We start from the raw sequence: 15,094 nt of genomic DNA, 5'->3' as shown, positions 1-15,094 counted from the left end.
GCGCCGAGCTGAATGACGAGGAAGGTGTGTGTGTGTGTGTGTGTGTGTACATGGGTGTGTGAGGGAGAGAGTGTGGCAGGGTTCTGCTGCTCTAAATTCAATAACAATCCTTTAACATTTTAGCCACACCTTTCTGACACCTGTCAATCAATCAGAATGCGGTGAACGGCCCGCCCACAATCAGCATTATATTGTTTGGATGCTATTGCTCTGTGTGCTTGTGTGTGAGTGTGTGTGTTTTATTTTCCTAGAGGAAGAGGTGGTGTGCAGCGTTTGTGCCGACTGAGCTCGTTCAACCTTGGCAACCGTAACCGAGGCTCCATTATGGGATGTGCATGGTTTGGTTGTTGACTAGGCAGTGCATCAACGGTCAACAGCTGTGCGTGCCATGTGGGCGGCCATAGAAAGCCATTAAAGGCACGCACACACCCACACACACACACACATTCACACACATCACACAGCTTGGATTTAGCTGCATTAGATACTCTCACCACTTGATTATGCCACAGCAGTAAAAACTGAAATTACAATTACGCGCGTTGCCGATTGGCAGGTATAATAGGCACACACAAACTCGCTTCTCGCACAGGAGTTGTCAGGGGATTCTTCCTGGCGGTAATAATAAAGCACTCGGCGCACACCTGATGGCAGTGTGGGGTCGAGGCTTAGCGTGCCCTCTGCAGTGTAGCAGGGAAATGACGAGCCAATAACTGCAATTAAACATGCAGTATAATGGCTAATCAAATTGACAGCCTTGGCTGTTCGCATGCCTCTCTCACAATGGCTTATCACAACAAACTATTATGAGGGAGGGTGTATCAGGTCTGATCCCCTCTCTTCCTTTTCTCTCTCCCCGTCGCTGTCTGATTCTCGCTATCTCTCACTTCTATCTGTCTTTACTTTTTCTCTCCTTTTCTCCTCTTTCGCCCCCCCCACCACTCTGTCTCGCTCATCCTCTCCAACTCTGCCCTCTCTCCCGCTAGCTGGCTGTCATGTGGCTCCACTTAATTGCAGTACAGATTAACAAAGCAAGCAAATTTGTTTTCTTCCCCGTCTTTGTCACACAGAGGAAGGGAGATGTTATGAGGGAGGTGTAGTCATTTGAGCGGGGTATTCTCTCGTAAAATCACTCTTAATCTGCCTGGCAGTTTTATTACTCTGGTTTGGATGCTTGTTGACCTGTGATGGTCTTGATTTTCAACAAATTGACATAATGTTTATTAATCAAGAAACAAAATAGAGCACTGGCATTAATGGAGAGTTGGTTTTTAGTCATCTCTAGTGTCGTAAACAATCGTGAAAGATCAATTGGTATTTAATCTTCTTGTAAAATAAATTGTACATATTACGTCATTAAAGAAGTAACAGCATTGTCTGGCACTTTCTGCTTCAAATTGTGATTGGTGAATAAATAGGATGGCTTTCAGGAGATGCGTTGTTGTTTATAATCGGTTGAAGGCTACATATGCATTTTTCTGTGTTTGAGAGTAAGTCATTATCTGTCTGATGCAACTAACAATTCAGAAACTCAGGAAAAAAAACATTATCCATGTTGAAAATGTTATTCTGTGAGTGCTTAGATTTGCAGTGTTTCATCACAGACCTATAGCACCCTCCCCCGTCTATATCACACCAACAAGTTATATTATCTTCATCTGATCTGCCACCCAACAGCTGGCTGTTATGTTGCTTCAGTTTTCCGATCTGTGGTGGTTTGTTTTAACAAGCTCGGGCAGTTTAAGCTGGTTGTGCCTACGGTTGCTCACATACATAAAGGTATCAGTGTCGGTAAGGGTTTATGCACCATCTGATACCACGTATGCTGGTGCTTTAGGCTGGAAAATCCTGCCAGGAAAACTGTGACATGGTCTTCATTCAGGACTATTGTTTCCAGACTAAAAAAAGAACGATCATGGACAAAATGGTTCATTGCGTATCAAATATCTGCACCCATGGTAGTCTCCCAGGTCAAAAGTACCGCTCTATTCAACCGCTCTGTATTTATACATGTTCTTTATAGTATGTTAATCGAAATGCAAGTGTGGTGTTTAAAAAAAATCAAATTAAATAAAAATAACTGGTGTTAGAAGAGTACTAATCAGCCGATACCCAACAGCTCGTTATCGGGGAACATCTCTAGTTATGCCCTAGACTGCACCATTCCCACGTTCATATAAGACCGTTTTATCTCATTCAGGACGTGCATCTGCTTATCCTTTGGTACGACTTCAGGAAGGTGTGTATTATGTGTAAACTGTACGACGATGAGATGCTCTGAACTATAAGCTATAACCGATGTAAAATAGTGTCATCAGCGTATTGATCACCAATAAGGAAAAACAAGAAAATGAACCACATTAATGTTAGTTTTTTTTATTTATTTCTGCAGAAAATACTTTAAAACAGGGAGTGGTGAAGGAGGAGCATGTGGTTGTGTTATGGATTAAGGAGAAGAGGCGTGTTAAAATTGTAATGGTTGACCTCAAATGTTTGGTTGCAAGACCTTTGAGACGACTATCTTTGAACTTCTCACAATATATGACGGGACCACAGATTTAGAGCAACAACAAAACACATCCTTACCATTCTTTCAGAACGATCATCAACAGTAAGCCGGGCATAAGAAGGATCACTAAAAACTGTTTATGGCCAAACTGCAGATAAATCGAATACACATATTTGACTATATATATATATATATACCTTGGAAAACTGTTAAATTCAGCACAAAACCAAACAATATGTAAAGAAATAAGACAAAAATAGCTGATTTAAAAAATGGATGACTTAGTAGGGAGCAGTAAATTGATATAAATGACTTAGTTGCGTTTCTACTATTGCAGAAAATGGTAATGGAAACACTTTTCTTCTTTCTTTCTGATGTAGTCGGTCAATCTACAGTAATCAAAATGTAGTTACCAGCTGTTTGTGTCCTCATTTATAGTGTAGTTGTATTATATCACTACTTGATCATTATACATTGCCAGATTACATAGGAACTTTGCCTTTAAATAATCATTAGAATGATCATCTGCGCTCACAGCAGTCGCAATAATCCCTCCAAAACTCAAGATGTTTTCTTCCATCTTCCTCGAAGTCTAGACCTTCTTTTTCTTTGGTTTTTGGGGAGAAGTCGTGTGGAGGATGCTCACAGCCATTGGAATGACAGGGAGGGAGAGGAAAACAGCAGCTCGCAGGATGGGGGAGGCAGCAGAGAGAGCTGTTGCTGGTTATGGAGCAGGAGAGAGGAGGTTAGCTGTAAGCCAGGAGGAGGAGATGGGCAGTGATTTGGCCAACACTGCCGGCCCGCCAATGGGAGGGTGTTGTGGTCCAGGGTCCAAACATCCCATGAACTTGGTTACCACCTGGTGACATCAAGTCCTCCTGGCCAAGGCTACATTCACCAAAAGTGAGTGAAGGAGAAGCATCTTCGGATGTAATTATAATCAGGACAAGATAGAGATATGGAGAGAAAACTAGGAGAGTTACACTCATGAAAGAAAAACACAATCCAGTGGAAACATCAACCTCCTGCTTCTGTACCTTCGTCACAGTTTCAGAATTGGCACTTTTGGTTTGAAAAAAGGGGAATGGAAATCCAGCTACCGTCAAATCTATTAAGTTTCATAGGAAACGTGCCCATTTTCCAGGGTTGATCATGACATCTTAATGACATTAACTTTTTTAACGTACGTTTTCAGCTCTGGCCACCGAAGGTGTTTTAAGGGAGTCGCTTTAGCATCTCAACGCCACTCCTCCCTGCTTTCTGAGCCATGTGGCTCTTGAAATCAGTCGTACAGCTTTGTGTCACCCCCTTCTGAAGCACAGCAGCTATGAAGGAGGGAGCAGGTGCAGTTAAAGATGGGGAGGCTGCATAATTCTGTGTTGTCTTGGTTCTGCAAGGCCATGCTGCCCTGTAGATCTGAACATCTCAGTGGATGAAGTATCTCAGGGCAAGTTTGCACTATATCACATTTGAAGTGTTTTTAGTCATTTCAGACACAAACATACCGGTACCTTCACAAAAATGAAATTAAAACTGCCTGTACAATAACAAAATGAACCAACATTTGCACACAGGGAACAGTTTACATTTACTGGATTGTTCATAATTACCTTAAAAAATAACTATTGTTTAATGAAATATTCTTTTTTACACTGCATGAAAACTATTACTATCAACTACTGTTGAGCTCAAAGCCGTTCTCAGTAACAAAGCAGCTGCTGCAGTTTAAGATGAAAACGAGACACGTGGTACAAATGTTGGCTGCTGATAAACCAGCGTCCATCAAATAAGGAAACGTTTCCATTCCTCAATCTATTGTCTGTTATTTTATTTTAAAACGATGTCAGGACATAATGTGCCACCATAAATCAAAGGCTTAAATATAATATGTGGTCCCTTTCGTTGAAGATGACCATCCCTGAAGATCCTGAATGGATCCCTTTCACCTGTGTGTGCATGTCTGATGGAAAACTATTAATTAATAGTAAAAAAAGTGCGTTGAAAAGAGGCTAGATATAGTAGTTAGTTGCTGTTTCTGTTAATTTATTTTTTATTTAACCTTTATTTCACCAGGAAACAAAACTCATTGAGATTAAAAATCTCTTTTACAAGAGGGTCCTGGCCAAGACAGGCAGCAACACAGAATGTAAATGCATTAGTACTTGTGCTTCCTGACGGACTTAAACCTGAATGGGTGAAGTTGATTTTGAGGACTTAAATCACAAACTCTGGACTCTGGACTGTTTTAGATGAAACTCACCTGAACCCAGCAAAGTTTCTGCTGTTACATTCATCGTATTTCTGCTGAACTGACGTTGTTTGTCTTGTCTTTGCAGTACTCGGAGAAGGCCCTGTACAACCAGCTCTGCTTCTACAAATTCCTCTTCGACTGGGACTACGCAGCAACCAAAATACTAACAAGTGATGAAAGACGTAAGATTACATCTTGTATGCTGGAAGGCTTTGTGGAAATTATTCGGTTTTAATATTTGTTGCCCCTCCCTCGCCCCCCAAAGTCTTTTTTTCTTTGTGGTTGGTTTTTTCATAATGCAAAGTCTGATTTATCGTTTTGTGCCATCTTTGTTGCTACTCTGCAACACAGCTTCTGGAAGTGAAATCAAGTTAGTACAGAAGTTTTAATGTCCCAGCTATGCCTTCTCACAAATGCACATACAACATAGCATTAGCAATCAATGTCTCAACATAAACCTTTTACCAAGGCTGCACTTAAAATATTCACCAATGTTGCGAGACCCACACATGAACACACACACACACACCCGAGTCCTGCCGCCTGGGCATTGGTTGTAGGGAGGGGAGTTAAGGACATTCAGCTCCTCGAGTCGACAGCCCTAATTTAGGAGACGGATTCAATCACACACACATACAGAATGCAAAATGCTCCAATCACTGGAAGAAAGAAGGAAAGAGCCCTCCATGGCTCTCCCTCTACCCTCACTGTCCATCTCTACTGCTTTCCCTCCCGTGCTCCCTCTCGCTCTCTTTTCTGTCTCTCCCGCTCGCTCTGCCTCTCTTGGACAGGCACTCGTTTGGCTGTGTTGATTGAAAACAGGTTTTAGATTTGGGGAAATGATAGGGGGAGTAATGGGCACGCTGACGAAAGGATAGCCCTTCTCCTGTAATGGGACATGGAGCGTATATTTCCCCCCTTGGACTCAAATAGACGCTACTCAAGCGATCTGGGTGCACTCAGTAGGCGTCAGCCACAAGGCCTCTTTACCCACCGCTCTCCCTGATTGATGTCACTTGATTAGAAAGGGCTGCCGGGCCGAGTGATTTATTTATTTGATTAAATATTTATGTATGTATGTTATTTATGTATGTATGCCTGAATCTTGCGAGTGTGTGAGCTCAAACCTGAGTGAGGCTGCAAACGAGCCAGACAGCTGACTTAAATATAACATGTAATCAACAGATGACCACTCAGAAAAATGGAGGGAGCTGAAATGGAGGGATTGGACCATTGTAAAGGAGAGAAGGGGAGGGGGGCACTAACATGATTATAGCCTCCATTTTTGCTTTCTTTTATTTCTGTCTTCGCCCAGATGTAAGAAATCATCGCCAATCAATTCTGGACTCTCCTCCTTTCTTTATGTTGCCTTGTGCTTTTCAGCGTTGTTTATCCGCGCGCCCGTTCCTTCTTCCAGCCTTGTTTCGTCTCGCAGACCAACGGTGTGCATTTGTTCCCAATGATAAAGAGTTGTAAATGTGTGCTAACCATTTACTGTACATGTAGAAGGTGCATTAATAAGTAAACAACGTGTCGGAGGACTGATGAGCAGCTAACATCCTAATGAGTGTTTCCCTAGAGCAAGTCATGGCCCACCGGTCTTAAAACCAACTGTTGAAACCTTCCTATTGGCGTATTGTTCATTGCCTCATTGTTTTAAGGTCAGGATCTCTACTTTGATAGGTAGTGGTACCTTAGACGACAGACGACTGTCAGCTTGACCACCAAACGGGGACAAACTGAATTATCCACAATGTTCAGTAGATCTCCACCGCTTCATGTCGCCTGACCTGCCAAGCAAAGGACTGGTTTTATTTTTTATTCAGCAGGGTGATGCGATTTGTGATTTTAGGAAGTAGTAATGAAAGTGTTATTGTTAAATCATTGCTTTTGTCACAGGGGACAGATTTAATTTCTGATCAGTTAAAGGAGTCTTTGCAGTGTTATTTTGCAGCTGTAGCTTTGCTTATAGCTCTACGATAAAAGCTATACGTCCCTAGTCATGTTCCCATTACCATTAGAATTGTGCAAAACTAAATATTGCACAGAAAAACCTGCAATGGAAACACCTCGAATTTGAAACAAATGTTGCAAAAAATCCTTTTTAAACTTTAATGAGGTGTTTTTTTTGCCAGCCGTGTTGATAGTCCAGTGTATCACTAAAGTGTAAAAGAAACCCTTTTGTGTGTTTGCACATCTCCAGCATCACTAGACGTGACGTAGGCGGTTCTTTTTCCTACCGTCCATCGTTTTGAAGTCTCACAGGACAAGATTCGTGCAGTTATGCTCAAATAACGCAGTTGAATGGAAACACCTGCCTCTCTGCAGCGGTACCATGTTGCAGTGTTGCTTGTTGTTTTGCGAAAAGGTGTAATGGAAATTCACCTTCTGTGTGCGGCCTGTAGACTCTGCCCTCAGACTGGGAATAACAATGTGGCTGAGAGAATGTGACGATCCCCTCCATCACATTAACGTCTGGCTCATGAGACCGTGGCTCTCAGTGGGAACAGGGTGGACTGTCCCCTGGGATTGGAGTGAGGTTCTGCCTCAGGTGGAGGACTTGAAGTGTCTCTGGGGACTCGTTTCCAAGTGAGGGGAGGATTGAACTGGAGATGGACCGAGAGCTGAGGTAGCAGGCAAAGCTTTGTGTTTACCTGTCCAGGTATGTTCCTCCCCTCTGGTCATGACCTGTTAGTAGATGCCAAGAGAACAAGATCGTGGGTAGAAGTGGTTATGTATTTACCTTGTTTAAAGCAGCACTATGTAACTTTTCCACCTTAATATCATATTTCCAGAGTCATTGTGATGGTACATCAACTTACAACAGGTTTAATGACACCTCTGTTATGGTATGAGGGGTCTGTATCGCCTTCACTGGCACTATGTAACTTTGAGGAGCATGGTAGGAACCCTTCCACACTAAAAAACTACACATTTTTACGGCTTTGACTGCTTTACGGCATACGTCACTTCCCCCTCCTTCCCGATTCATAGTCGAGACGAAAATGGGCGGGGCTTTGAGCGAGAGCTCAGGAGAAGCTGGTAACCCGTTGCTGTGTTGTGGCTGCAGCAGCTCCACATAACAGACCAGGGAAAAGATCCTAATGGTTTAACTTTTCACCGCTTTCCTGCTTTGAGGAAGAACCACGGAGAACAACCATCAGAGATAACAAAGAGTCGTCGGCTCGATTGGATCGCGGCTGTAACGAGTCACGACCAAACATAACCTTCCACAAAGTATCACAAACACTCACACACACAGACCGGGTCGGATCAAAACACAGGTTTTATTCCCCACTTCTCCAGCTAAACGCAGTTGCTGGCCAGCTCTTTGTGGTGCAATTAACCCCAATCTTCAGATAAAACTAGTTTGTTGAGGAAAAGATATTAACTCTGCAGAGGAAAAAAATAATCTCACGAGGAAAACAAAAATATTGCTCACGCCTCGGAGCCTCTTCAGCATAATATAGCAGTCAAAAAAAAGAAAAGACAAGTAAGAGTGATACAAAACATGTACTGTATGTTGTACTATTATACAAATTTATTGAAACACATGGCGAGTCAAACATTTACCAAAGCAGCTGCCAAACACTCCTAAACAAGGTAGTAAGATGTGGGTTGTGCAGAACTGCGGCAGTAAATCCTCATCGGAGCTCCACTCTTTGATAGGGATTTCATATGAACCCAAACCGTTAATAATCATTATTTTCTCCATATACTGCTCCCTGGCTTCCTTGTTTAAGGTATCCCGGTAAATTCCAGTTCCTTTCCAGCAGTTTAACATCTTTTTTTTTTGCGTTCCGTCTGTTCACTTGGTGAAACAGAAAAGTGTCCCGTCTTCTCTCAAAACAAATGCACGCAACCGGACAGGAGTTTTCCGGCAGTACGCGCTGGTGCTCATGGGAAACGTAGTGTTCTTTCTGGTAAAGCACTACCGCTTTTGTCCAAAGGAGCCGCCAAACTCAACAAAAGCTGAAAGTTACATTGTGCTGCTTTAAGCTTTGAGTCCCTTCAGTGTAAAGTGCCCTGAGGAGGCTTTGCTGTGAATCGGTTGAATTGAAAAAGCTGAGATGCCTTTTCTCTGTGTGGTGGTTGAGGAAGAAGTTCATTCAGCATGTGGTTGGTCCTCCACATCAAGGGGAGCAGGTTGAGTTGGTTCTGGCTCCGTTCCCTTAGGAGCACGTCCCACAGCAGACCCAGGATGCACTGGGGGAATCTCCTGTCTGGCCTGGGAAGAGCTGGAGGAGACGGCTGAGAGAGGGAGGTCTGGGCTTCTCTTGTTCGTGGTGTAGTTGTCACCAGCCACTTAAGGGTCGTTGTCATGGAAACATAATGCTCATTTATGGATACATTTATGAATAAATGAGTGTTGTGTACATACTAGTCACATGTGACACATGTGTATTAAGTGTTGTTTACTGGATCACTTCATTTCTAATGAAGACTGCAAGACTTATTTATTTATTCTGCTGTTATGTTCCCTTTTGGTCATTTTTTTAGTTTTTGTTGTAGCGTTTATGTCGCGTACCACATTATTGACATCCAATTCATACCACATCTATCCTTAAAGTAAGAAAGATCATATTTATGGCAGCATGAATGTGTGCATGCGTATACGTGCCCACATTCATGCTGCTATAAAATATAGGTTGAGGGTGTTATCCCTCGGTCCTGAGGCAGTAATACCCCGTATTACTGTATTACACACCCAGGAACCACACTGCTCAGATTACAGGGAGGAGACGTACAGTCCTGCACACCCAACTCTACTGGGGGGTCGGCGTATTGGCCCACGTCTCTAGAGACCTGTTTGTGACGATGTCTGTTCATTCACCCCGTCTCAACTGGATTTTCCATCTTTCTTCCAGCGGTAATTTACTGACTGCAAAAGATTTGTTCTGACTTAGATGGCAGAAGTCATGAATGCACCTCTGGTGGTGGTTTTTAACATTTTTTTCCCCGTTATTGTAGATCTGAAACAACACAGGTCATAAAAGAATCAGTACTATACGTCATCCCGGATTAGAAATGCATCTATATGTCTATGAATCTTACATTATCTACTATTCCAGGGCTATTATACTCACTTAACTTGTATGGTTGTTGTTTTTTTAACATCCTCACTCTGATATGAGTTAACATTTCACCCTTGTTGTTGCACCGTATGCTTAATGTGTCCAATTTACTGCCCGCCGTGTTGTTAATATGAGCTGGTCAGAGGTAGAGAGTGACAGGACACTGATTACAAATGTTTGACGTGATCGGTGGAAATACCTGTCACTCTGATCAACACCGGAAACCACAAGTTCAGGAGTGAAAGAGGTCTGCTCCGACTAGCTCAGCGGCATACTCTCCACCTGTCACGCTCCACGCTGGGAAAACCCTTGATACGAGTATTTATATGTTGGGGAGATCTCTAACAAGTTGTTTTACTCCTTCAAGGGGATTTATTGGAAAAAGAAACATGGATATGATATCCTCAACCTTTTCTTTTGATGTCTGCATTTTGTTTATAAAATCAAATGTTTATTATGACAGTACTTGTCATGTGTAGATGAAATGGGGGGATTTGTGTTCAGTCCAATCATCCAGTCGGGATGTATCTGTTCATCAGAACCAACAGGATAAAAAGTTATTAAAGTAAAATTGCATTTACCACATGTACAGTGGATAAAGGCTGTGACTCGATGCACATCATAATCTGGGTGTTTGTACGCTGCAGAACTCGTGTGTGTGTATTTATTTATAAGCATGCGCCTGTCTTATCTACATGTACGTCGCGTTTTTGTGCCTGATTGCTGCGACTGAGTAAAACATTGAGGTAATTTCATCCACTGCAGGAGATCTCTAATGGATTCGTACAAGCACACACACACACACGCACACACACACAAGTACAATATTAAAATAACATGAAAAAGCATGCTGTCCGTTCCTTAGCTGGGAACATCCCGTATCAATGACTTTCAAATCATTTTATGTCACTTTCTTCTCTCCATTTTCTCCCTCCTTCCCTGGTTCCTCTGTCTCCCCCCCCAACCTCCCGCCACCCCTGCAGGTCTCAATCTTGAGTGTGGGCAGTATGATTGCGTGTGTGAGCAATAATGTAATTTTGCCGCATTGATAAAATATAAATTGTCCTTGAGCTGCGCTTTTCTAATGATCCATTTACCGAACGTTTCCTCGCCACCTCTCGGTCGCTCTGCCTCCCACTCTGTCCTCTTTCTCCTCTCCTCCTTCCCCTCTCCGTTTTCTCCCCTACCCCTCTCTCTGTCTCTCTCTCCGTCTCTCTGTCTCTCCTCTTCCACGCTCTCCCTCCCTTTCTATGCCGGTACAAAGCGGGGTGGCGAAATCCACGGGTGCGATTGTCAAATCAATTATTCATTCTGTGCAATTACACTCACACAAAGAAGTTTCCCCGTGCTCCGAGTAGTGATTAAATTAACTGCTATTCCAGCTGCCCGTCGCCACCAGCCTAATAGAATATTCATGGAGGCGGCCGACGGAATGGCCGATCTCCATTAACTTCATCATGCTCACTTAATTACAGGCTTGTTATTGTATTTACACCTAGTTAGAGCGTGCAGAGCCCTGATCTACTCGTGCCCGGCTCCACCAGCGTGTGCGCGACTGTGTGACAACACTTAGTTAGGGCACAGATAACCTCTGATACGCTCGGCGCGCACGTGTGGCAGGCCCTCCCGCCAGCGAGGTGGCCCGGGATCCGACCCGGGCTCTCCGTCCACCCACCGTCGTCCGTCTTTCACTCTGCCCGTCTCGCTTCTTCACAGCGTCCCCGCTCTCGTCTGTCCTTCCACCTCTCACTTGCTCTTTGGGGGAAGCTATTTATTTGAACTACACTCCCCACTGTGCTCCGACTTGCAGCAAGATCTCTCCCTTCTTTCTTTTTTTTTTTCTTGTGACTCTTAAATCATTCTTTTATCCATTTGCCATGCAGTGATTGAGTTGGAAAAGAGAAAGGATGGGAAGAATGGGAAGTGGAGAATTATTTTCTTCTACCTTTCAGAAATGATGACATGATTGCTTTCGCTTGATCATGCATCATCACCCCTCTCTCTCTCCCTCTCTCTCTCTCTCTTTCTATTCCCCGGATAAAAAGTCTCTCCCTACCTGCCTCGGCTCCCCCTCCGTCCCCGTCCTCCCTAAAATGAGGATTATCTGGTAATAGTTGCTGCTGGCGTTTTAAGTCAACCACTCCATCTTCCCTGCATGCATCTGAGCACATCCATCACTGTTTGCCTTGTGGATGTGTTTTTAGCGGCCGAGTCACTGGGCTTCTTAAGTGTTTAACTACCTTTGTTGCCGTGTAGTTTCTTTTTGCTGCCACACTGGCGATCTCTGTGTATCTAACCTTTGTTCCCCTGGGCGGTCAGCGGGCTGCTATTTATCCAGCAGCCGCTAATGCAGCAGGCAGGAAGGACGAGGCGGGAGAGAGAACATGACAACTGGCCATATGGAGGACTTTGCCTTTGTGTGTTCATGTGATCGAGGTTAAAATAGACTTTTAGACGTGTTTAATTAGCTTTTTTTTGAACAATTTGTGATGTTTCCCCCTTTCTTTTTATTGGAAGTACAGTGTAAATGATTAGCTAATCAACAAACCCTCTGTGATCAATGAATCGAAGCGTACAGCAGGTGTCTTGGTTATTTATTTTGTCAATGGGTCAAGCTTCAGTTCCATTGACATTGATCCCTGAGCTCACAGAAACGATCGCTGATTTTAATGATCAGGACGTTGATAAAAGGTTTTAACTTCCAACAAAAGCGATAAGAAACCAGATTAAAGTTCTCAGCCGAAGAGAAAGATCTGATGTTTTAAAATCGGTCGCTGGCGAAACAGGACAGCGATGCTCTGAGCGATGCTGTGTTATTACTTGGTTTCGCGGTACTTAATCCACACTTGACGCTCGGTGTAATGCTGAAGAGATTTGGTTGCGGTTGCCATCCAGTCCCCGAGTGCCGCTCCCTCAGTCTGGTCCCATTACAGCCCACCTGAGGAGATAACAGGGACGAGGTATTGACTCCATGCTCTCCTTGGGCTTTTCTATCGATCTCATGATCCCATGTGGGTGCATGTGCCATCGACCCATCAGTTCAATTCTGCCAGATCGCCCTCCCAGCCCTCTGAGTGATAGCATTGCTTGACGACGGCATTGGATCTATTAGCTTTGCACTTACGGGTGAAACTGTCTTAAGTGTTTATTAGTGCTGGGACAAAGTCTCCGTGCTCTCCGCTCCTCTTACAGTGGCAGTTGCAGAACTTAGGCAGAACATCATTTAACATTTTTCCTCTCTTTCTTCTATTTTTCCCTCCTTTCCAGACAACCTGAAGCGGTTTAGCCGTGAAAAGGAGGACTACGGGAAGCTGAAGGAGGTGCCGGACAAAGCCTTGGCAGCCAGCAGCTACTCGGAGATCAACCTGTCCAAACTCTTCCAAGCTTTCTCATCCCTCAAATAAAAATGACTCGTTCACAGAGACTGCACCGCCGACGTGAAGGTGGAGGTTCGCCCATCTGACCACATGAGGGTTTGGTTTGACAGACGTGCTGTTGGTGTTGTAAGACTTTGCTCTGATGTGGCTCCTACCTCGAGCTAATGGGCTTGTTATATACGTTTAAACACCGATCACACCTTCCACTCGTCCAGTTTCTCTCACGCAGACTCCTGACTTAACCTCATCACAGCAGCAATCATACCTAAATGACAGTCTATTGTATGTGCAAAGGCGAGTTGAGGCGAGATATTTGTGTGCGTGAGGGGTAAAACTGACTCCTCTTCAGAGCCGCCTGGCCACTCCAGCAGCAGCTAATTAGCCAATGATAGTGACCCGAGCCGCAGAGACCGCCGGCTGCCCGCCGCGCTCGGACACTTGTTCTGATTGCCACCATTCATCGCGTGCGAGTGTGACGAGTGCGTGTCAGATCGCTGGATGAAAGAAAGGAGTGCGATGGACGCAGGGAGTGGCGGGGTGAGGAAGGCCACACGTGCTGCTCCTCCGCTCTTTTGTCCCCGTATCGAACAGCTGATCCTCTTCTCCTCCACTGCCTCTGTTTAACTGATGTCATCTCATCCCTTTCATCCTTTTTTTTTTCCTCTTCCTCTCCCTTAAAATTGAGCGTTGAGGCATGTAATTTTATATGTATTAGAGTTTTTCATGTTTCATTAGGGTGCCCGTCTTTTTGTAATAAGCAGAATGTTTCATATTGGGTATTTTGATATTGATTTTAATGTTTTTGATACTGAAACCTCAATAAAAGAATTAACTGATGAGACAATTTGGTGTTGTGATGGATGCATGGATGATCTTGATTTCAAACGGCATTTAACAAATTAGTCTGTTTTCAATATATTTGCCAGTTACTTGAAAAGTCTCCCAGAGAGTCATTCTGGGAGGGGTCAGGGGTCATGACCTATGTGAGGTGGGGGATCTTTTTATAACACTTTGAACTGAAAAGGAAGTTTACACCGTCATCTCAAATTTTTCTAATGTTATTGAACAAAACTAAAACAAATCGTGTAAAATAAAATAAATAAGTGTCTGGTTCAGTAGTTTGCTGACGCATTTTTAGCAGCATTAACTTGAAAGTGTTGTCGTCTGTCGTCAGTCTCGCCTTCGTTAAGTACTCTTCATGTTCTCTTACGGTCCCACCTGTGCATTTTAATCACATGGAAGTCTGAACATTGATTTATTCATTATAACACCCCAGTTTTTTTATTTTTTGGACACTTTAGGGTCGTCTTGTTACATCATCCCGTTTCAGTGGAGGTTTATCTGTCAGGCAGGTGCCCAGAGATGACTCCATGACTGGCCCAAATCCTCACGTGTCTTCAACACGTTTTCAGAGCCATCCGTCCTGATATACTACTTGGTAAATTCAGTTTTTGCCAACACCTCTACTTTGGTCTTGGATGTTCAGGGGAGATTATTACAGAAGTCTTGTAGTTTGTTCGGATGACTGGAAACAATCCTGAGCAAGCCATAGCTGTGCATGCGTCAAAACTGCACTGTTTAACATTTAACATGGCGACTGAGACGCGTGGAGTCTGACATGAAGCTCTTGGGTTTTTCTGGTCATTTCTCCAAGCATCGTACCATCTGACCTGCTGCTTAACTGGCAGAGACATCTAGTGCTTGGATGATTTGCAACTATCTTGAAGAATTTTTTCTTGTGAATAAGCTTTCGTACTATTGAACGACAGACTCCAAAAACTTTGGAAATGGTTTTATGGCCATTCCCAGATTGATGGCAGTTTCAATTCAATTTTATTTGTATAGCGTCTAATACAACAAAAGTTGTCTCTAGGCACTTTCC

The 15,094-nt window shown here is 43.6% G+C and overlaps 1 protein-coding gene across 2 annotated transcripts in view; it reads left to right on the top strand.

Annotated features, from left to right (window-relative positions):
- Window positions 1-14,039, top strand: part of pola1 (polymerase (DNA directed), alpha 1) — a 90,788-nt gene extending 76,749 nt beyond the window's left edge. For both annotated transcript variants that reach the window (XM_061713474.1, XM_061713475.1), the window contains exons 36-37: window positions 4,846-4,942; window positions 13,103-14,039. In XM_061713474.1, coding sequence (XP_061569458.1) covers window positions 4,846-4,942; window positions 13,103-13,239 — 234 coding nt within the window. In that variant the 3' untranslated portion in view covers window positions 13,240-14,039. The remainder of the gene's footprint in view (window positions 1-4,845; window positions 4,943-13,102) is intronic.
- Window positions 14,040-15,094: the final 1,055 nt, after the last annotated feature.

The sequence above is a fragment of the Cololabis saira genome, chromosome 22, assembly GCF_033807715.1.
Source record: "Cololabis saira isolate AMF1-May2022 chromosome 22, fColSai1.1, whole genome shotgun sequence".
Taxonomy (NCBI): Eukaryota; Metazoa; Chordata; class Actinopteri; order Beloniformes; family Belonidae; genus Cololabis; species Cololabis saira.
The sequence above is the reverse complement of the archived record's forward strand: the minus strand, read 5'-3'. Positions and strand labels throughout refer to the sequence as shown.